This window comes from Macaca thibetana, chromosome 9, assembly GCF_024542745.1.
Source record: "Macaca thibetana thibetana isolate TM-01 chromosome 9, ASM2454274v1, whole genome shotgun sequence".
In the NCBI taxonomy this organism is placed as follows: domain Eukaryota; kingdom Metazoa; phylum Chordata; class Mammalia; order Primates; family Cercopithecidae; genus Macaca; species Macaca thibetana.
Window position 1 is genome coordinate 43,622,687 of NC_065586.1, and position 23,683 is coordinate 43,646,369.

The following is a 23,683-nucleotide window of genomic DNA, read 5'->3' on the forward strand; positions in this document are numbered from 1 at the left end:
GCAAAACCACTACCACTAGGACTAATAATACCTTTTTTCCGTTTTAGTCCCAAGATGCCTCGAACACTAAGTTTACATGAAATAACTGACCTTTTAGAGACAGATGACAGCATAGAAGCAAGTGCTATAGTGATACAACCACCTGAAAATGCTACAGCACCTGTTTCTGATGAGGAATCAGGAGATGAAGAAGGTGGAACAATAAATAATCTGCCAGGTTCTTTGTTGCACACAGCTGCATATCTTATTCAAGATGGCTCTGATGCTGAGTCTGACTCAGATGATCCCTCATATGCACCTAAAGATGACTCTCCTGATGAAGTTCCATCTACGTCTTCTGTGCAGCAACCTCCACCATCAAGGAGGAGGAAAATGACAAAAATTGTTTGCAAATGGAAAAAAGCCGACCTAACTGTACAACCCGTAGCAGGTAGAGTTACAGCACCACCAAACGATTTCTTCACCGAAATGAGAACTCCCACAGAAATTCTTGAACTTTTTCTTGATGACGAGGTCATTGAACTCATTGTCAAGTACTCCAACTTATATGCTGACAGTAAAGGTGTACATCTTGGCTTGACTAGCTCTGAATTCAAATGTTTTCTGGGAATTATTTTTCTGAGTGGTTATGTTTCAGTTCCTAGAAGGCGTATGTTTTGGGAACAAAGAACGGATGTGCATAATGTACTGGTTAGTGCTGCCATGAGACGTGACCGATTTGAAACTATATTTTCTAATTTGCATGTTGCTGACAATGCAGATTTGGATCCAGTGGACAAATTTTCCAAATTGCGACCTCTCATAAGCAAACTCAATGAGAGATGCATGAAATTTGTTCCAAATGAAACATATTTCAGCTTTGATGAATTCATGGTTCCTTATTTTGGTCGTCATGGGTGCAAACAGTTTATTCGGGGAAAGCCCATTCGGTTTGGCTATAAGTTTTGGTGTGGTGCCACCTGTCTGGGCTACATTTGCTGGTTTCAGCCGTATCAGGGTAAAAACCCAAATACTAAACATGAGGAATATGGTGTCGGTGCGTCACTTGTCCTTCAGTTTAGTGAGGCACTTACAGAGGCACACCCTGGACGATACCATTTTGTATTCAATAACTTTTTCACCAGTATTGCACTTCTTGATAAGCTCAGTTCAATGGGACATCAGGCAACAGGTACAGTGAGAAAGGATCACATTGACAAAGTTCCATTGGAATCAGATGTAGCTTTAAAGAAAAAAGAAAGAGGCACATTTGATTATCGAATTGATGGCAAAGGCAATATTGTCTGCAGATGGAATGATAACAGTGTTGTCACTGTTGCCTCATCTGGTGCTGGTATCCATCCCCTGTGTCTTGTCAGTCGTTATTCCCAGAAATTGAAAAAGAAGATCCAAGTTCAGCAGCCAAACATGATCAAAGTGTATAACCAATTCATGGGAGGCGTAGACAGAGCTGATGAAAACATTGATAAGTATCGGGCCTCAATCCGTGGAAAGAAATGGTATTCAAGCCCTCTTTTGTTCTGTTTCGAATTGGTCTTACAAAATGCTTGGCAATTGCATAAAACATATGATGAGAAACCAGTGGATTTTCTGGAGTTTCGTCGACGTGTGGTATGCCATTATCTGGAGACCCATGGTCATCCTCCAGAACCTGGCCAAAAAGGAAGACCTCAGAAGCGTAACATTGACTCCCGTTATGATGGCATAAATCATGTGATAGTCAAACAGGGAAAGCAAACGCGGTGCGCTGAATGTCATAAGAACACCACTTTTCGATGTGAAAAATGTGATGTTGCCTTACATGTGAAGTGTTCCGTTGAATATCACACTGAATAGCAGGTGTCACCACCTCCTGAGACAAGAAACATAATTTTATACATTATGTACAGTGGTTTTGCCTAGTGTTCCAATTTTGGAACGTCACATAACAATGGAACATAATAAATTTTTTTTATCTTCAGATTTTTGTTCCTTGAATTTTTCTAGGTAACATATATGAATTTAATGCAAAAATTCAAAAAATTGTAACCTTAGACATAAATGGGTTAAAGATGTTTTCTTAGAGAGCACATTGGCTTCTTTTAAATAACAAAGCTGAGACACAAATGAAGACTAATTTTGCTTCCTGCTCTACACACCTTTCATTTTTGGCTCTGGGCATAATTGTCTGCATCAGTCTTAATTTACTCCATGAGATCTGCACTCCTAACTGAGGGTATTTCATCTGCTCAGATGTGCCAATTAAGTTTACCCAGATAGACCATAAAAAGGCAGATAAGAAAAGTAAAACACCAAGTATCTCAATTTAGCAAATTAGACTAATCTGTAAGGGATTCTTAGCTGTCTGAAATAGAAAGCCTATCATACTACAGAATGCAAACTATATTAAATACCCAGCTTGGTGCCTGAATATATTTTTAAAAATCAAATTGTACTCATTGTGCCTCTGTTGTTGAATTTCTTAAATGGATATTGCAATAGGTAGAGAATGATCCTGAGGTTGAAATGTCACTCTATTAAGAATGATTTAACTGTGTGATACACAGCTTTTTCCTTACAGACAGTGCAGATTTAAACTGCTCTGTGTACAGTGACCCTTGCAACATAAAAATATTACAGTAGAGCAATAAGGTCTGTTTTGAAATTTGAGCACCACGGTAGGTGACTTCCTTGAAGTTTTGGAGACGGCATGTTTGTTTTATTAATATGATCTTGGGCTACTAATATTTGACAATTCCCATTAATGTGTATTCTGTCCTTTTTGTGTGTTGGTATGGGCAGTTGTGTACATTGATTTGTTTAGTATAAAATGTATATTACATGATTGTTAAGCCTAGATTATGTATAGTTCGAAGAACTGCTACACTGATTTTACTGTTACTTGGAAAAGTTTGCAGGGGTGTAGTGAAAAGTGAGTTTTGACTTACCTTGCACAGTATTAAGGTGGAGAAGGAATCTTGTTATTGTACAAAAATGAAGGCAATCTTTCCCTTCTTTAAACCTTAGTCCTGATGTTTTTTTAAGACAACATATGGTTTGAAGTTTTAGAATTTGGTTTGTTCTTGTGCAATTGCTTTTGTTCTGTGGCAGTTAAAGAGGACCCTTCTGCTGGCACTGTGAGAAAAGCAGTGGTACTAGGGAGTTTGGAAAATACTTTTTGAAGACAGTATTATGTAACAGATAGAAATATAGACTCTAGAACCTGATTATCTGGGTTTGAATCTTTTCCTTAACTCATTGGTAATCTTGGACAGCTTCCTTTCTTTCTCTCTGTCTGCTTTGACTGTTAAAAAAAAAAAAGAAAAAAGAGAGAATAACAATAACAATAGTATTGATATGGTTTGGCTTTCTGTCCCCACCCAAATCTCATCTTGAATTGTAATCCATGTGTCAAGGGAGGAACCTGATGGGAAGTGACTGGATACTGGGGGCAGTTTCCTCCATGCTGTTCTCATGACAGTTAGTTTTCACGAGAGTTTATGGTTTTAAAAGTGGAAGTTTTTCCTGTGCTTGCACTCACTTCCTCCTGCCACCTTGTGAAGAAGGTGCCCTTCACCTTCCACCATGATTGTACATTTCCTGAGGCCTCCCTAGCCATGCCGAACTGTGAGTCAATTAAACCTCTTTCCCTTATAAATTACCCAGTCTCGGGTATTTCTTTATAGCAGTGTGAAAATGGACTCATACATACAGTATCTTCCTTATTAAGTTGTAAAGATTAAATGAATTAATAAATGTGAAATACTTAAAATAGTGCCCAGTGCCCAGTATCACTGTCAGTCATAATTACTATTTGTTTTCTGACCCAATTAAAAAATATGTATGTATGGGTATATATGTAATCTCAAAACAAAACTTGTCCAGAGCTAGCTGACTTTCCTTAAGGAGGCAGTAAATAGCATACGGGTTAGACACCACGGGCCGTGGAGTGAGTGCCAGAGCCTTGCCGAGTAGCTCTGAGGTCTTGTGTGTCCACTCACAAGATGGGGTAAGTTGGGGATCACAGCAGTACCTTCTTCATGGGTGATGATATGTGTAAGATATTTGGCATACATCAGGCACTCAGTAGATATTAGCTATTCTTGTTACACGCCCACTAGCTAAAAGTTATGACAGAGATTCCACCAAGGCAGTAAGATGCTTGAAATGAGGGTCTGTGAGAACCATGAAGGAGGGTGTATAAATATTGATATGAAAATGTGATCTTTCACAAGTAAAGGCAGTTTAACAATTGATACCACAGGTTGACATCCCTGGTCTGAAAATCCAAAATCTGAAAATGTTTTAGCAACCTGATGCCACAAGTGGAAAATTCCATATTTGACCTCATATGTTGGGTCTCAGTCAAAACACAGTCAAAACTTTGTTTCATGCAGAAAATATTGTATAACATTACCTTCAGTCTGTGTGTATAAGTTATGAAACATAATGAATGAATATGAAACATAAATGAATTCACGTTTAGTCTTGGGTCCCATCCCAACATATCTCATTGTGTATACACACAAATATTCCAAAATCCAAAATACTTCTTGTCCCAAGCATTTTGGATAAGGACTGTTCAACCTGTCATAAGCATAGCAAAATCGTTAGCTGTTACAAATTTTGTTTTATTGATGTTATGCTTTTGGTACCTTTTATACATTTTTAAAAATAAGCTTAAGGCCCACTTAATGATAAAATGTCTATAAAAATATAAGTACGGTATCAATATTGGGAAGAAATATAATTATTTCTCCTTTGAACACACTAGGGGGCACCAGACATCTGTCTAGGGGACAAACCATGCAACATGCCCCTTGGTTCTAAGTGTAGGTAGGTCAAGATTGCGGTGTGGTTTCTCACAGTTGTATTCTGAGGTAGATGTACCAGATCCTTCTCTTGTACCTCTTCTGTGTCTTCTCTTTTGGCTTGATTTCCAGCCTCCTTGCTGTCCTGGATGATAGGATGTCCTGACTGGAATGTCCTGCCGATCTTGACTGACCAGTATGGAGTGAACTGGCATGACAGTCTTCTATGCTTGGGGGTTGAACTGAGCTCCTGCTGGCCTAAGATTGCAATAGGTGTTTTGACATTTGCTATTTTTTATTCCCATTTAACCTGCAATTAATTAAAATTTCTCAATCTTTTTGTGTAATCTGCCAACTGTTATAGCATCTGAAATTTATGTAGTTTCAAAAGTATAATGTACATACATTATTTCATTTAGTCCTCATAAAAAGTCATTATTTGGCTCATTTTGTGGTGGAGGAGGCAGATTCAATAATGTTACATTATATTTTCTAAAGTTCAGGCCTCCCCTTACTAGTTAAAGGCCTGTAATGCACCTCTTTTGCCTACATTTAGTTTTCACTTATCTGTGGTTATCTTAAATCTGTGTCTGTTGCTGGGTTCTCCTCTAGTGGCCACCACTGGAGCCTGACAGGGGCTTTAGGAGTTAGAAAATGCCTTGATGGGTCGGGAATGTTGGCTAACACCTGTAATCCTAGCACTTTGGAAGGCAAGGCAGGCAGATCAATTGAGGTCAGTTTGAGACCAGCTTGGCCGACATGGCAAAACCCCATCTACACCAAAAAATACAAAAATCAGCCGGACATGGTGGTGCACGCCTGTAGTCCTAGCTAGTCTGGAGGCTGAGGCACAAGGATTGCTTGAATCTGGAAAGTGGGAGTTGCAGTGAGCTGAGATCACGCCAGTGCCCTCTGGCTGAGGTGACAGAGTGAGACTTTGTCTCAAAAAAAAAAGAAAAAGAAAAAAATAAGATGAACAACACACTTAGTTTTATTTGGGTGCAGCTGTGACTTTTACATGTATATATTAAAGAAACAAATGAAAGTAGGAACATCAAAAACACTATTTCCTTCCTAGTAATGTAAAGACAGTTTAAGGCTAGACTTTTTTCCCGTCATAAGAATTCTTTCATAAGAAGGTACTTCTTTTGCCCAGCCTTTCCCACCTGGTCCTGGGGAAGCTTGGGACCAAACTCAGGGCTCCTGGTTCTTCCCATCAGCTGGCGTGCAGAAACCAGGCTCCTTACCGTCACCTGCTGGTGATGAACCCAAAAAATGGAGCTCCGACTTAAATCACACAATTTTTATTTTATTTATTTACCTTTTTATTGTTCAAAATAATGAGCTTTCCTTCTCATCTTTTTTTTGTTATAAGATTCTAAATTAAGAACTTATCTGATGTTACAGCCACCCTCATTATGGGTCATTTTTTTGTAGCGAACCTTAACCATTTTTATCCAGTGGACAGAGCTAGGAGCAGTGCTTTAAAGTCATACGGGTAGAAGGAGTAGGAAATGCAGCAAGAGGTAGGCTCTAAATGAGATAGAACAGAAAGTTTCCAGAACCTATTTCTGGATGACCCCTTTTGACCATTTTCAAGCCATGCTTCTCTGTCTGTATCTTCCTTTTCCCTAACCCAATTATGAACTTTATTCATTCATTCAGCACTTACTGTCTGCCACGAGGAGGCATTATACCAGTCTCTAGTGCTATAAAAATGGCTAGGACAGTGTCTGTCCCCAGGTGGCTTCAAGTCCAGTGGAGGACACTGGTATGGATTTCACAGTATGCTATACTTGATGGGCACTGTAGTAGAGCTCCCAGGTGTGTCCAAGATGTCACGGGATTGGGAGGGCCCTTAGAAGACAGGACGCCTAAATCTGGCTGGTCATGGGAGGTTTCTGTGAGTGGAGGTGCTGCATGAGTGAGGGTGTGAAAGGTCTGCTGAATGTGTGGATATGTGTGTTAGGGGAAGGATTTGGGGACAGTACAGGAATGCAGGTGCACAGAGATGAGGCTGCATACATGGTATGGCACAGTGGTAGCTAGCTGTGTCTTTCCACTTACTTATTTTGAACATCCTCGGAATGCTGAAAATTCTTCTAAAATATATTAAATGACAGCAACTAGCTTTTAGGGTTCCATTGACAAGGCACCCTAATAGGTTACAACTGGAGGAAGCATTGTTCCTAGTGTCGTTCAACTGGTTGTGCTGGGTCTGAGTTGCTTCTGACAGATGATTATTGCAGTCTCAGCCCCAGGCCCCACAGCCTGGGCCAGATTCTCATTCCTGCATGAATGTAGGGAAACCAGGGAGTGTTTTCTCTGTCTGCATCTGACTGGAATTTTAGGTTTATGTTTGTTCCCAGCTTCTCTTGTAATTGGCTGCCAGTGGAGTTGACAGCAGGCTGAATCTGGCAGTTCTGTGAGGAGCTAGAAACACAGCCAGTGAACACCATGCCCACCACTTCGTTTTATGTGGCTGCAGCTGTGACTATTACGTGTGTGGATTTTTTAAAATGAGAGAATAGAGAACATGAAAAAGTTACTTGTTTTCTAAAAGGGTAAATATTGGACTATTTACTGCTCCCTTGTGCTTTTTCTCAGTTAACTGGTCTACTTATTGAAATAACAATTTAGACATTTTGAGGTCATTTCTAATTTTTAAGATTTCAGCTTACTTGGCCCAGATCTTAATTCTTACCCACTCCCTACCAATTTTAAGTCAATCTGTATCTATTTTTGTTACTATCACGTAAAAGACTGCCATACCTAATGGCGGTTTACTATTTACAAATTTGTGACAGAATTTTTAAATTGAGATATTCCAACAGGTACCATCTGAAGACTAGGTGTCTTTACTCCTATGGTGAACACATTATTCGTAATAATTTACTGAGCATCCATTTGATGAGCTATCACAGTTTCTGTTCAGGTATACATGTTCAGATAGTTCTGTTAAACAGGGTACATTGCAATATGCACATTGTATTGGGCCACATATGTAACCTGTTTCTTCTTTCAGTGAACATAATAATAGTATCTGCTGCAGGGTTGTTGTGAGGATTTCAGAAAATGTATGTGGTTATATATAATACTATATCAGTTTATTAAGCACTTCCTAATCTAGGTTCTGTGCTAAGGTGCTTTGTATGTGACACCTTATTTAATCCTTCCCAGAACCCAGTGAAGTAGGTGCTGCTGTTCTCCCCATCTCACAGTGGAGGAAAGTTAGATGCGGAGGAAGTTAAGTTACTTGCTGAGGGTTCATGAGCTAGTAAATGGCACCAGGATTTGACTACAGCCAGTATGAGCTCAGACTTTTGTGCCTGTGCCTGCGCTTCTGCGTATGTCAAACCCAGTGTGTTCGTATACAGAATCCTTTACATCTGCTGGCCAGACAGACTGCTCAGCCTGCCAGACTACAGGACAGGCTGGTTAGACATGTTAAAGAGAGCACCTTAAAGTCTCTTGGCAGCATCTGGGATGGGGAAGACATGTTTCTGTGTATGTGTGGATGAACTTGGTTCTCCCCCTTTCCCTAGTGTGCTGTGGTGTACTTGTCGGCCCCACCTTCAGCTGTGCTGCTTCAGTGGACCCTTATCAGATGGTCAGGTCTATTTTGGCGATAAGTCACATGAGGAAGTATTGCTTATGTAACAGAAGAATCTCTTCGCCTCTCTGTATACGTGTGGTTTTATAACCGTGGTATTTTCTGTCTTTAATATGTGTATAATTCTACTGGGGCGATTTGTCTTCACAATGATACAAATACTTGTAGGCAATAATGATTTTCCCCACCACTTTTAGTCATCCTTTAGCCAAACTGAATAAATGTTTGGCCCTTTTCATCTTTCTTTATGAAGCGGAAGGCACTAGAATACAATCATTTCTGTAGTGGCTTATGTGGTTTCCTAGGTGCTGAGTTCTGTGGTGACAAGATGCCTATATATTTTAGGAGGGAGGGAGGAGGAGGAAGCTGAATCTTGTCGATGCAGAGTGATGTGGTGGGAAATTTAACAGCCACAAAGATCGACTGGCTAAGTCTAAGGAAATGGTCGTCATATATCAATGAAGTTTAAAAAGTGATACCCTGTATGTAAAATATTTAATGACCTTATTGTGCCAGACTTCTAAAGGCAATATATTCTGGTGTTTTTATTTCTCCTTCTGTAAAATTATCTTGGAGAAATTGCAAAGTGAAGTATGTTTAAGTGGCTGTGATTCTTCCAGCGTTTATGTTATCCACAAGTTTACTAAATACAAGTATCCTTTGTTATGCAGAAGTTTGGCTCTGAGTTCATAGTTTTGATACTGAGGACTCTCTCATTATGTAAACTGCTTGATTGCTGAATTACAGAGTGAGTAGCAAGAATTCAGATATGTGTATCAGGAAAGTATATCTGTTCAGTTTCTAAGTTTTGATAGTAAGGGATACCTATATGCCAGGGCTTCTTGGCTTTGACATTATTGACATTTGAGACTTGATAACTTTTTACTGGGGGGTTTGGGGGCTGTCCTGTGTGCTGTAGAATGTTTAGCAGCATACCTGGGCTCACATGGAAGATGCCAGTAGTAGTATATCCTCCCGACTCCTTCCACAGTTGTAACAACCAAGAATATCTCTAGGCATTGTCAGATTACCCCAGGGTGGGGTTGAAGGGACAGAATTGCTCCCTGTCAAGAACGGTTGTTGTACACCATTGCATTTAACTAAATTTGTAAATAACATGAAACCCAGAAGACTCATAGCCACCTAGAGATACTTCATTTTGTCCATTACACAGTGATAATTTTTAAAGAAGAAAAATACCAGTGGAGAAGAAGAGATTGCCTTTAGAAGTTAAGCACAAAAAGGACATTAAATTTTTCTATAAAAAGAGTATCACTTATTAAACTATTGTCAGATGATAGCTATTTCCTTGACTTGGCCATATACTGCCTCTTCCATTTGCTGTTCTTCTCTGGAAATGACCAACAGTGCTTCATTGATCTTATTGATAGGTCCTTTACTACCGTGCAGTGCAATTTCAGATCACCAGTTCTTATTGATCACAAGAAAATTTCAGCTAGCCCTTCCTTTTATTACCTTGAAGAGTTGAAATTTTCAACAAGGCAAGAGTTTATCAGAGGATGTGCTTTAAGGCCCACCAGCAGCTACTCAGATACTAGCATTGGGCTCTGTGCTGGTTTTGTAATGGACAACACACCATACCTCTGACCAGGCAGCATGTGTAGTATTACCCTTTCATTTTCTCTTGCCTTGCCTCAGACATTCTCTCTTACTCTTGCATAGTCAGTGGCAGATAAATGCTGTATATGTGTTGCCGCTCTTACTTCCTGTGAGTTTTTTTTTATTGTAGTTTGAAAGCATTTCTCTGTATTATTGTTTTATTCCATTTCCACCATTTTGTGAAATTCAGAGCATCAGTTGCACCATGCCAAATGAAAAAAGTCATCTTTTTATTTTGAAAGTGAATAGAATTTGAGGCTTTTTTCCCCCACTCATGACAACTAGGGTCCATTATAGTTATATAAATGCAAAATTAGTCTCGTTAAATGGGTGCACCTTCTCCACAACCTTGGTGTGTTGCTAAGACTTTCAGATATTTAGATGAAATATATTTCCTTCTGAAATATAAGTGTTCACCTTATTTTATATCTGAAAGTATATTACTAAATTTGTAACTTAGATTTTATTCAGTGAACACATTTTTTTGAGTGGTAGCACTATCAGTGCTTATATATTGCTGATGCCTCTTCCCCCAGTTAAGTAATCAGTAATGTGAACCTGATTCAGTGATTTTTGACCCAAAATTTGCTTTATGTTTAAGGTACTTTGTTGTTTTATGCTGTGATTATCATATCTTTAGCACAGAAACAGTAATTATAAATAAAATCTATTTTTTGTTACATAGTATTGCTGTTGTGAAGACACTCAATTATATTGAAATTTTTACTGAATCTTTTCTAGAACTAATTTCATGTATTACGAACTAGCAGAGAAATTTTCCCTTAGGGTATGCCAGAAGAGGAGAAAGTAGTTTTGATAATGAAATGAGACCTTAAAGAAATATTTCTAGAGCAGCTGTAATAATTTACATAAGAAATGAATTGAGATGGCCGGAGAAGAGAATTGTTTTTCCTCTTTGAATATCCGTGTTTTGGGTAATAATGGCAGCATTAACCTAAGAGACCATTTTAATTTGCCCGTTTTTTCTTGTATATTATCAGGAGCTATCTTTTTAAATCTATCTTGTGATCAAAATAATGGAAATACGATTTTTATTTTTATGGTAGGAGATGGAATAAACTGAGACTGCAGGACAAAGAGAAACGTCTGAAGCTGGAGGACGATTCTGAGGAAAGCGATGCTGAATTTGACGAAGGTTTTAAAGTGCCAGGTTTTCTGTTCAAAAAGCTTTTTAAGTATGTACCATGTGTTCTTTCCTTTCTATTTGCTGTCAAGCCATTATGTACAAATTAACATTTTAGGAATTACATAGTAGTTACCTGTGGGCCCTGAAGGTACTTGCAGCAATTTATTGCAAAAACAGATACTGTCAAATGAAATTATAGCCACGTGCTGTTCATTAAAATTGGATGATAATAAATTGACTAAAGTGTACATTGGGTATGTTTGTAAACTGATGAATCTATATGGACCTGTCTCAGCAGACTAAAAGCAACACATTTAAAAGCCATCTATGTTGAATAATTTTTTTGTTCTTAGTAATTTTAAGGTGCCAAACTCCTAATTTCTTAAATCAGATTAATAGGAAGAGTTGCATATTAAAATCAATATTGGGAAGGATTTTTTTTCTTATATGTGGGAATAAAAAACTTTTGAGATGTTTTGAGTGTCTTATATTGTACCTGAGGGTATAATATTTTTGAGCTGACCAAATGCGCATCTAAATATTTTATGTAGGATGTCATTCTAATGTCAAAAGAGAAGATATGGGCAACACCTTGACGATTAAGTTGCTGTCTGAAGCTAGGTTTCATGTGTAAGTGGCCAAGCATTGGAGATGACCGGATGCTGCCTGATAGATGCGTGCATGTCATCTCTAAGGGCTGGCCGGTCTCCCGTGATGAATGTAAATACTGAGGAACATTTTCAGTCTCATCACTCCTGGGATTTACTTAACAAGATACTTTAGGAAGGCTTCTTAGATGCATGTAGGAAGTTAAACCATTACATAGCTTCTTTCTGTCTCTTTTGTATAATCAATTTGTAGTTGGGAGCAGGATGCAAAGTTCTTTCTTTGAGATGATTAAGTTTAGTCTCCTTTATAGATTCAGTTGTCAGCCATGCCCTAAACTTGTGGAAGAAGTTTACTTAAAAACAGCATGCTCTTTATATTTTCTCTCAAAGAGCTTATATTACAGTTTTAATTTTTCTCTCCATGGGGGAGTGGAGAGCGAAGAGTAGTTATTTTATCCCACTAAACATTATAGAAAGCCAAACTCTGAAGATGTGAAGTGTCTTGATGTGATTGCTTTAACTGGACAGAGGAACAGCCATGCAGAAGTTGAAATCCGAATCTGTAGTAATATTTGCAGAGAGGTGGTTGCTTTGTTTATTGCTTCTCCCAAATGAAAATTGACTATGGAAAGGTAAATAAAGGCCACATTTATTGGCAACTCTTTTTGTTTTCTCTAAAGTGATTGTTTATTAAGAAACAAGCCAAATACCATCAGTGTTGTACTAGCAAAAGGAACACCCAAATTGTAGATTAAATTGATTTTAAAGAGACAGGATGCTTCTGTGTATGTGTAGTAAGTGATTTGGCAAATATCCTCAAGGATCAAGTTGAGTCTGCATTTTTGTATAAATGTCAGATTTTCTAGCAAAGATATTTCACAATTAATAGAACTAAACTTTGCTTACTAAAAGTATTTAGGATTCAGTGTATTGACAAAACTCTATAGTAGTTAATATAAATAATATTTGTTTTTTAAAAATTAGTCTTAATTGCACATTCCTGGAAAGTAATGTGTTTTTTAATCTCTGCAAAAACAGGATTTTAAATATTTTATAAATGTCATAAAACTTCTGTTCATTTTCTTTTGCTGTATGAAAAAAATTAACAGGATTGATAGTCTCCATTTTTCTTTTATGATTACATTTTAGTGGGGCCAATTTAATTTTAAACTGTAGATGTATTTTTTACTGTATTTACTGCATTCTATGGAATTGAATTAACAGGGTATAGAGTTGCACACAAGGGAGTCAGAAGGTACAATTAGCCATTTAAGTACTATTTTCTGCAAGATAATGTTTAACACTTACATTTCTGTTTTGAAAGTTTGCCCAGCAAGTACATTTGTCTATCTAATTTAGCAGTCAAATGACAGACTTCAATCTTTTGAGCTTACCTTCAGCCACACTAGTAAATGCAATCTTGGGTTAGTGTGGCAATGCCAATGCACACCAATTGTCTGTGGTCACATAGTGATGCCTCAGTCTCAAGGGATAGCAGAATAAATTTTTTATGTTGTATAGTTACAAAAATCTTTAACTGTCCCTAAAAAGTAATTTTTATATGCTTTTCAAAAATTTTGAAAACTAGATTCTATAGTATGTTTTTTATTTAAACTATGTAATTGGTTTACACTGTTTATTATTAGGAAGGTAAAGCAATAAAACCAAAGTTAGTTAGTGGCACCGCTGAAACCTGAGTCAGGCCGCTTACTCCTCATCTAGCAATACCACCTATGTATACCATCTACCAGCTGTGTGGCTAGTGCTTTCAATCTGCAAGTGAATTTCCTTTAAATACCATCTGAGGGCCTTCATGTGTTGTGTGGAAAGAAAGAGCCACTCTTTGCTGTCTTTGTAACTATCCCTAGTTGTTAGGGATCCTACTGGAGATATGACTTACATGCTGCCTAGTAAGATATTTTTTTTAATGTCGTTTTCTTAGTGCTGTTCATCTTCTTGTAAACACATTCACATGCTGTTTGGAAGCCCTCAAAGATTAGATTTGTAGATGAGGAAACATCCAGCACATTGTATGCTGCCTCTCCTGGGCCACACAGAATCTAGTTGTCTTAACCCCCTCTCAGGTTCCTGCTGAGAGATCCCCTCTCAGGGATCCTATGCTATTTACCATTCCTTTAATAATTTCTCAATTGCTCCTCTCCATACTCTCCCCACTTTAATTAAGTTGATGAGCCCCAAGCAAAAAAGTTGTTGGACCCATGTAGGATGGAGGCAGTGTGGTGTAGGAATAATACACTAGAATAATCACTGGGAGATTTTGTTCCCTGACTGGAGGAGCTGGTCCCATGGTTGTTCTGTATCTCAGCAAAAAGAGGTCAATTGACTAGAATTTAGTGATTCTGGAAACTAATTGCACATCAGTTTTTTTGGAGAGCTTTTTGCAGTATGTCTTTTTCAAAAGTTGAGATTATTCTAGTGTAGCCAGTTCATGAACCAACTTTTGTTCTAAATCAGGGTTTCTCGACCTTGACACAATTGACGTCTAGGGCTAAATAATTTGTTGCTGTGGGGACTGTCCTGTGCAGTATCAGATATTGAACAGCTTCTTTGGCCTCTACTATTGCACTTCTCCAGTTGTAACAAAAATGTCTTTAGACATTGCCAAATGTCCCATAGGAAGAAAAATTACCCCTGGCTGACAACTATTGGTCTAGATCATTTCTAGAATCACTTTGGAAACATACAGTTCTGGATTTCAGCTCTGGCTTGCTCACTTTTTTCTAGCAATGTGACCTTTGGCAAGTTACTTAACCATTCTGAGCTTTTGTTTCCTAGTGATAAAGTGTGCTGATAATCTCCTTTGTGCAGGTTGATTGTGAGGCTATGTCCAAACCACCTGGCCTGTGCCTCCTCAGCAGCCTGCTCCTTAAGTGGTAGCCATTATTCTCTGATTATATACCACATATTTTTGGAATTTGTCCTTCTTCCCAAATTGAACCATCTTATATCTGTACTAGACTTCATCGTGTTTTGATTTTTAGTCCTTTTCTCCAAGGTGCATATCCAGTGTGTGTATTATAATTAGCAGACCTAATAAGCAGCAAAATTCTCATTCAGAGTTTTCATTATGTAATAGGTAATAATGGAACAGCTAGAGTCAAACTTCTAGAATTGCTTTGCAAAATACTGGGAGAAAGTTAATTATGATATATTTACTGAGAGGAGATTAAATAAAACCAGTTAAATGAGCTGAAGTCCAAAATGAGATTTTAGGTAGACATACCAGGTACCAGATAGTAAATATTTGGGCAGCAAAACAACAAAACCATCTTATTTTAAGATGGGTAGCCCATTAGCCTTGATATTTTCTTTGGAAAAAAAAAAATCCTTTATCTTGCATCATTTATTTATTTATTTACTAGAGATGGGATCTCACTCTGTTGCCCAGTTTGGAATCCAGTGGTGCAATCATGGTTCACTGCAGTCTCATCCTCCATGGCTCAAGCGGTCCTCTCACCTTAGCCTCCTAAGTAGCTGGGACCACAGGCATGTGCCACCACTCCAGGCTAATTTTTTTTTTTTTTCTGGTAGAGATGAGATCTCACTATGTTGCCCAGGCTAGTCTTGAACTCCTGGGCTTAAGTGATCCTCCTGCCTCGGCTTCCCAAAGTGTTGGGATTTACAGGCATGAGCCACCTCATCTAACCCATCATCTTTTAATTCAAGTGGTATTTGCTTTAGATTTTGTAACTTGGGATATAATCTTCATACCATTCCCTGTTGTTAAGTGTTTCTTCCACTCTCAGAAAATTTTTTTGTATTTTTCCTTTTTTAACTTTATTTTTAGGTTTTAGATTAAACATATCATTGATGGAGAAAGAAAAATATTAACTTCTACTTTTTGCGGGGCGGGGGGTGGTTTAAATTATTTCTCTTTGGCTCGTATTCCTTATTTAAAATCTTAATAGCTATGATCTTTTTATACCTATGGTAAACTCCCTGAATCAATTTCTGCTTTGAAATATTAAAAAGACCTTTTGTATTGTTGAGTCTTTAAACTGTTCTTTTTTGCATCTGCTAGTAATATGACAGAATCATCTGTTATGTCCTAATTTTGAGAGCAGCCCTATTTATTCAGACTTGTTTATGACCTTAAAATTTAGTTTTTTCTATTAAAAGATAATATGATTACCAAATGACTTTTCAATAGTATAAGCTGTAGGTTGTGGTGTTCTCTGTCCTGCTTTTTTGATGCTATTCAGATTGAAAAAATAAACATTAGTGCCTCTGTTTTGTAGAAAAATTAATGGAACTTTATGAAAAATGTTTGGGATTTTTTCCCCCCAGAAAGTGAGTAAAAAATAGTAAGTTTATGCTTGTTTAGCAAGCTATTTCTAATGTTGAAAAGAAAGGAAATAGTCTCTAATTACCCCATCTATCAGTTTAATTAGAAATGTGTTAACGTTTTGTAAAGAAAAATTTGTGATTTTATGCCTAGGTGATCAAAAATGTATGACCTTATAAATATAATACTCATGTAAAACACACATCCCGCATGTTTCTCTGACTGGTACTAGAACCTAGCCAAATGATTAATTCATGAGTACTTTCTGTTATGATCTGTATTATCCACCATTTGCCATTTTCTCTTTTCTTGTTGGTGTTTGTTGTTGTAGGTACCAGCAGACAGGTGTTAGGTGGCTGTGGGAATTGCACTGCCAGCAGGCAGGAGGAATTCTGGGAGACGAAATGGGATTGGGCAAGACCATCCAGATAATTGCCTTCTTGGCAGGTCTGAGCTACAGCAAGATCAGGACTCGTGGTTCAAATTACAGGCAAGTGCTCCTCTGCAGACTGTCAGTCTGTGGAGCTCAATTAATATTTCATCAGATGTATTGCTGTGGAGGAGGGTCTTGTGAATTATTGATGATATTTCAATTACAATATTCCTTTAATTCTTTTAGTGGGGGACATCAAAGGAAAAATTTTACGAGACAATGGAGCTGTAGGGCAGGAGAAATTAAACATGTAACACTTTTAATGAATTCCAGGCATTGATGCTTCATTTTGCAGATGAGCCCCACTAGATATTTTGGGTCAATACGATGTCTAAGGTTAGCTTCTACAAATGGATTGTTTACAAACTCAATTATGTTAATATCAATAGTTTACACAATATGGAATTTTAAATTAGACATAATACCTTTAGTTCCATTTATTAAATTTTGCATTAAAATAGTTGTTCTGGCAGGAGACCAGGTGAGCATTACAGTAAGTACAAAGTCTATTCATGGGGAGAGCTGGAGCTTTGAAGAAGCCATTCTCCCTAATTTCCTTTATAATGAGTGTGCATGATAGCATTTCTAGATAGCTTGCTCTCTCTTTTGTTTTTGAATGAAGTTACTTGTCTGATCCTTGTGCTTTCTGCCTTTCCCAATCTATGAACTTTATGTAATAAATTCTAAGGCCAAAACCTAAGTGACTACCTAAAATGGTAGAAAACTATGTTTAGATGTTAATCTTTCTTTTCTTTAGAAATTTAAATAAACTATTAAGGCTTTTGTATTCCAGAAGAATAAGCATTTAATCTATTTGGTGTGGTAGGACTGAAATACTTTATTTTGAAAGAAAGTACTATGAGCACTTCCATATTTAAACTGTAAATTGACTTTATAGAAATTGGTATTGGTAAAAATATTGGTAGGTAAATTATGTAGGATATTTCATCATATTGAACCCAGATAAGTCCAAGCTCCTTGTGTTTCAGGGCTTATGTAAAGAGTAAGAGCAAGGTATTTGCTAGAGGGGTGTGCCCTGGAAACCTCAGACACTCACTACATATGATTTGGAGATAGTCTTTACAGTAGTGTCAGTGTGCCTAAAGTCAGCAAGTGCCCAAAGTTCTTCCTACACTCCAGCTCATCAGCAGCAAAATGCTTAGTAGAGAGCCAAATATGAACCATATACATACTGAGTCAAGATCTTGTTTCTTTAGTCTCTAGAGTTTAGTGTTTTCTTTTTATTTCTTACTCTTTAAGTTAGCAGATCAATACTTCTGTGAGGAGTGTTTGGAGTTTTAAAATATTTTAGAACCCCAGTTGCATTTATATAGATGTAGGAAGGGGAAGAAAACACTCGGAGATTTTTAAATGCTAAACGTTTTGTTGTTGTTGTTACAAGGAAGTTATATTGAAGCAGGGGATTTTTTTTCAAATATGAGAATTCTATTACATTTTGCTTGGAAGCATGTGAAAACATTCCAGATCTAAGGAAAAGTTGAAGTTGAAAGTGGGCATTTAGTGTTGTCTTATCTATGACTTTATTTTTTTTCTATGCTTTTTCTGTTTCAAATAAAATGCTTTTTCTGTTTCAAATAAGCTCTTTGGTTGGCTTGTTTTCTGCAACTCTATTGGGTGTTTTTGGTAACTAGACTACCCCAAACTCCTCCAAATGGTTTCTAGGACTCTTTCTTTCCTTAAAATGTTTCTGGGATTTTCTTATTTCCCATTTCTTTTCTTTGCTTCCCTTCCTATTATCATCAAACTTACGTGGAGTCTAATGCTCGGGTCCTGGGAAACCTAAAGTCATCCCTGCAGTGTAGTTTTGATCTAAAAATTAAAACATGCTCTCTTGGGTGGTGACAGTCCTACTAAGAATGAAGTCAAGGCTAATAATGAACAACAGCTGTAATCAATTAACTATCAATTCTTATATCCTCTTCTCTATAATGAAATAATGTGGCATATTGGACTACATCCCAGATTGTCTTTATTAAGATGGTATTGGTGGAAGTGGCTTGCGAGAATGTGGTGCTGCATCACAAACACCTGGGCTCCTCATGAGTGGAAATTTACAGAGGAGTGTGGTCCCCTCCGTTCATATGTACCAGGGCAGACTGGACCACATCTTCCTAACAACTTTATAACACATCCTCCTCTGGAACCAGATGAATTTGGGAGTTCTCTATATTTATGTCTTACAGAAAAATAGCTCTTAAGGTCAAATGAAGTTCTCTGTGAGCTGTTATTGCCTCATTGGCTATGTATATTTCCTGTGAACTCTTACAAACTGTAGAGGGGCCCTAATTTGAGATGATTTTAGTGTTGTAATTTTAAAGACCATGAACATTGAAGTGAAGCAGTGTCTCTGTGATACCAAGAAACTTCATGGTAAAAGAAGTTTGATTTGTTGTTTTTTAAAAATGTGTTTTGTATGTGTGTTTCTAGAAGACAGAGAAGCATATTACATATGGTTAATAAACATCTATACTGGTTCCTGTGTTCCCCGTTCATAATAGATACGCCACCTTCTTTTCACTTTGCCATTCATATTATAATGATAGGCCCCTCAATCTTACAATGAAAAGGAAATAATTTGACTTTTTAAACTTCAGTTAATTTTTTAAAGTCTTGGATATCATTTTGTTAATTTATAATGTTACTAAGTTTAATAAACTTTCAAGGATAAATATTTTACTCTGTTGTTCCTGGTAAGTTCTGGGTGTGATTAGCAGATTTCCATCTTGCAGGTTGATATATTTGACCATGACTTGCCCTAAATTTATTAGGGAATCAATGGTAATCAAAGATTAAAGGAATTGTAGTCTGTTTGGTAATTGATGCTAATCACTGTAGTACACTTAGCCATTACTCAAGTTCATCTCACTGGAATTAGGGGTTAGGAAAGGGTGGTTCAGTTGACGACGTGACTGTTAATGGAGTTGATTGTCCTGCTGTGGTCCAGCAACAATCTAGGTCTGCTTCTAGATCTCAAGTCAGCATGAAAATCTCCAGATTTTTCTACTAGAGGGAAAATGGCAGAAATTAAAGGGCATCATGATAATGCCAGATAGATGTTCAGCCAGAAGAATATACTAGCCTTACAATAACAAAATGTGAGTCATCAATGTAGCAGTTTGCAGAAGGCATATTATAAAAGAGAAAAAAATACTGTATAACCTGAAAAAACATATACATGTATTTATGCTTATTTGAATGTGAGTTTGTTGTAAAAATATTTTAGACAGCTTTTGATTGGTTGTTTCCTAATCCCTGCTAAGTGCATATTGATAACTCTTTTATTCCCCTTGGAGGACAGAAAGAAGCTGGTGCATTTTAATCCTTTTAGAAAGGCTTGCTGCCGCCAGGCGCGGTGGCTCAAGCCTGTAATCCCAGCACTTTGGGAGGCCGAGACGGGCGGATCACGAGGTCAGGAGATCGAGACCATCTTGGCTAACACGGTGAAACCCCGTCTCTACTAAAAAATACAAAAAACTAGCCGGGCGAGGTGGCGGGCGCCTGTAGTCCCAATTACTCGGGAGTCTGAGGCAGGAGGCGTAAACCCGGGAGGCGGAGCTTGCAGTGAGCTGAGATCCAGCCACTGCGCTCCAGCCTGGGCGACAGAGCAAGACTCCGTCTCAAAAAAAAAAAAAAAAAAAAAAAAAAAAAAAACAGGCTTGCTGCCACGGAAGGGGCCAGGGCAGAGTCCCACTCTCCTTAGGGAGCTCGAGGGGTGCCTAGAAAGGCCCTGTCTTGGTGAGGAGCATAGCTTAGAAACTCTGTAGGAAGAGTGTCGGAGTCTCCTGTAGCCTCTGGCTTCTTGTAGTCTGACCCTTTCCACCCAGTTGAAGGGCAGGGACAGTGGTGACTGTAGCTGGAGGCAGGGAGAGCTTCAAAGTAGACAAGTATTTTGTCACGTTGGAGTGTAAGGGTAGGCCTCATTTAAGTTAGGGCTTGACCAAAGTTTCGTTATTTTTCTATAGAACTACAGATTATTTTTCAGTTGTATAGTAGATGATTTTTAATATTTCAAGCACTGTATGATTTACTCTTTAGTTATTTGTAAAAGTTGTATTTTTTTTGTTTGTTTGTTTTGAGACAGAGTCTTGCTCTTGTTGCCCAGGCTGGAGTGCAGTGGCGCAGTCTCAGCTCGCTGCAACCTCCGCCTCCCGGGTTCAAGCGATTCTCATGCTTCAGCGTCCCAAGCAGCTGGGATTACAGACACTCGCCACCACACCCGGCTAATTTTTGTAGTTTAGGTAGAGACGGGATTTCACCATGTTGGCCAGGCTGGTCTCGAACTCCTGACTTCAGGTGATCCACCCGCCTTGGCCTCCCAAGGATTACAGGCGTGAGCCACTGCACCCGGCCAAAAATTGTTTTAAGTTCAGGAATCATTTATTTCTGAGCTCTAATAAGGAAACAAAAATCACTTATGATTCCCCAACTCTGAAATAATCTCTTTTAGCATGTTGATATATTTTCTTCCAATCTTAAAAAATGTTTTAATTTAATAAAGCCAGTATTCTTTAATTGCTTGCCATTAGGTAGGCGTTGAGATCATTTGAAGAAGAGATTCTCTCTCCTCTCACAGAGTTTAGGGAGGATCTCATACAATTACAGTAAAGGTGATTTGTGTTACGACAGGGTTAATGTGGAGTGCACTAAGGAAGAGTCCTTAACTTGTTTACAGAGAAAGGGACAGGGAAGGCTTTGTTGAGGAAGCTAGAGATCTGAATGTTGAGTAGAAGGTAGCTGGAGGGGTAAGAGGGTAACCAGGACAAGGTGAAGGTCGATTGAAAGAAGGGAAGACGGTTCAGGCTGGTGGGCTGCTGGCCACAGGAGCAAGTGTTAGGATAGTGGCAGTGAGAGGTAAGGCAGGAGAGCCGAGCAGAGGTCAGTCTTTGTCGCCTCGTAGGCCAAATCCAGGTGTTTAATCTCTGTCCCAAGAGCAGTGGGCAGCCATTAGAGGCTTTGAAGTGAGGGGATGAGGAATTCAAATTTTACTGTTTGAAATAATCATCCTTGAAGATGCAGTAAGCCAGATGAGAGAGGAGAGTGGCTGGAACTGGCATAGTAACAGTGTAGGTGGAGAGATACTGTGACTGAAAGGATTCAGGAGGTAAAAATGATGTGAACTCAGTGTAGGTTGCTCATGGTGGAGAGCAAGCAGGTCTGCTCAAGGGAGAGGCCTAGGTTTCTGATTTGGGCACCTGGACAGTGGGAGACAGTTCTGTCCATTGGTTTGGAAGCATGGGGATGGGAGACAGCCAGGTAAGGGAGGATGGTGTGTGGTGCTATTGGCAGTGAGATATCTAGTGTGTGGTGGTTTGGAGTTCAGAAGAGTGAACTTCAAATCTAGGCTGGAGACCTAGATTTGGCATTACCAGCATCTAGAATTGAAATTGTGGGAATTAGTGAGATAGAATGGGGATAGTGTATACAGTGGAGTAATGTATGTGCATTTGGCTTCACACAGTCAACATCTTTGTGGGGCAGGAAAAGGGAGTGGAGGGGAGGGATGACTGTGTGCAGAGTGCAGTGACTCTGTTCCAGGTGTGTGAAAGGCAGGCGTGTGGCCCTGTGATGCCCTCAGTCAGTCCCAGTTTTTAGTTGCCTCTTGTAACATGAGCTGAGTGTTGTTGAAGAGGTTGCCATGGTTAGTTTTGACTTCTGCTTAATTTTCATCTTATGCACTGACTGGCACCCAACCTCCAGCAAGACTGAAGATAAATTGGCTACATTAATGGGAGCGTTGCTTGTGGAGATATAAGCTCAAGAGCTTAGCTAAAGGGATTGGTCTCAAACAAGAAAAGGGACACTTGTCCCATTGTCCCAGAAGGGCAGGAGGAGTGCAGATGCGGACAGGGAATACAGTGTAGGATGTATCGGGATATTTGACTGCACCTAAGTGAAACCTGGCCTCAAATTGGGTTAAGCATTCACAAATATATGGTACACCTAGAAACCTACAGAGGGGGAGGCTGTGGACACAGCGTGATCAGCAGTTCAGTGATGTCTTCAGGGACCCAGATACTTTAATTTTTGCCTAAGGCCAGGTCTCCTTGTAATCATTAGATCTCCTTACCACTGTAACCCAGCGACCATTGGTCTGTACATGTAGCTAGAAAGACCAGGAGAGAAAAGTCTCTCCCAACCTAGAATGTAATTCTTCCTTACAAAGTTGGTCAGTCTTGCCAGGCCAGCTTCATGGACTAGTGAGAGTTTCAGGGGGGTACCATGCACTGACAGGTTATAGATGAGTCAAGATTCCTGCTCCTGAGCCAAGCAGTGGTCAGAGTCCCATAAACTGTGTCTGTGGGAAGGAAGAAGGAGGCGCACCTGCAGAAATCTGATTCTTCAGGAAAAAGAGAGAGGGGAATGGATGTTGAGACAATGGCCACAACCAGTTTCTCCACCTATACCTATGTCTAAGGAAATTGGGATGATTCCATAAATAATTTTTAAAAATTATGATGAACATTTTTCTAGTTTATTAACTTCTTCAAAATGATTTTAATAGTTATATGATATTCCATCTTATTTAACAGAATCTTACAGTATTTTCTGTATGGTCCTGTTTTAAGCACTTTACAGATGTTAACTGATTTTATCTTCTTAATAACCCTATAAGATCAATACTGTTATTATTCCCATTTGAAAATGAAAAACTGAGGTTTCCAGAGGTTAAATAGTGTGCCCGAGATCATACAATGTGTGCAGAGCTGGGATTCAGATCCAGGCAGTGCCCCTAACCCCTGGCCCATGCTTTTTAAAGAAATGGGATAGTTCATTCAGCTTCCCTCTTCTCTATGGACATAGCTAGCGCCCACTTTTTCTGCAGTAAAAAGAAGGCTCCAGTGTGTATCCCATTGTGTAACTGTTTGTATTGGGATTGCTAGGTCAATGCATGAGTGCCTTTAAGGCTCTTGATTTTGCTGCCCAGCCACCTGCCCACACAGCAGTGCTAGCTCATACTCGGTTGGTGTGGGCTTCCCGGGAGAGAACACCCACTGCGGTGCTCCTCCATGGTGCTGTTGTGGTGTGGAGGAGCAGGCAGGGTGGTGTAGTGAGGACAGGCTGCAGTAAGTGAAGACTGGCTGCTAGGCAGCCCTCTGTCCCCTGGTAGCCGTGTCACCTGTGCCATGCCAGCCTTCTGAGCCAGG

The 23,683-nt window shown here is 38.9% G+C and overlaps 2 protein-coding genes across 8 annotated transcripts in view; one reads left to right on the plus strand and one right to left on the minus strand.

The window, feature by feature from the left end:
* The window catches only part of LOC126963224 (mitochondrial import inner membrane translocase subunit Tim23), a 901,060-nt gene that overhangs the window by 759,604 nt on the left and 117,773 nt on the right, over positions 1-23,683 (minus strand). The window lies entirely within an intron of this gene.
* The window catches only part of LOC126963198 (DNA excision repair protein ERCC-6), an 84,823-nt gene that overhangs the window by 21,683 nt on the left and 39,457 nt on the right, over positions 1-23,683 (plus strand). For 5 of the 7 annotated variants that reach the window (XM_050805285.1, XM_050805286.1, XM_050805287.1 and 2 more), the window contains 2 exons: positions 11,091-11,219; positions 16,416-16,574. In XM_050805285.1, the coding sequence (XP_050661242.1) occupies positions 11,091-11,219; positions 16,416-16,574 (288 nt within the window). Of the gene's footprint in view, positions 1-47; positions 2,056-11,090; positions 11,220-16,415; positions 16,575-23,683 lie in introns of those variants that run through there. The other 2 variants (XM_050805291.1, XM_050805288.1) reach the window with 2 other exon arrangements.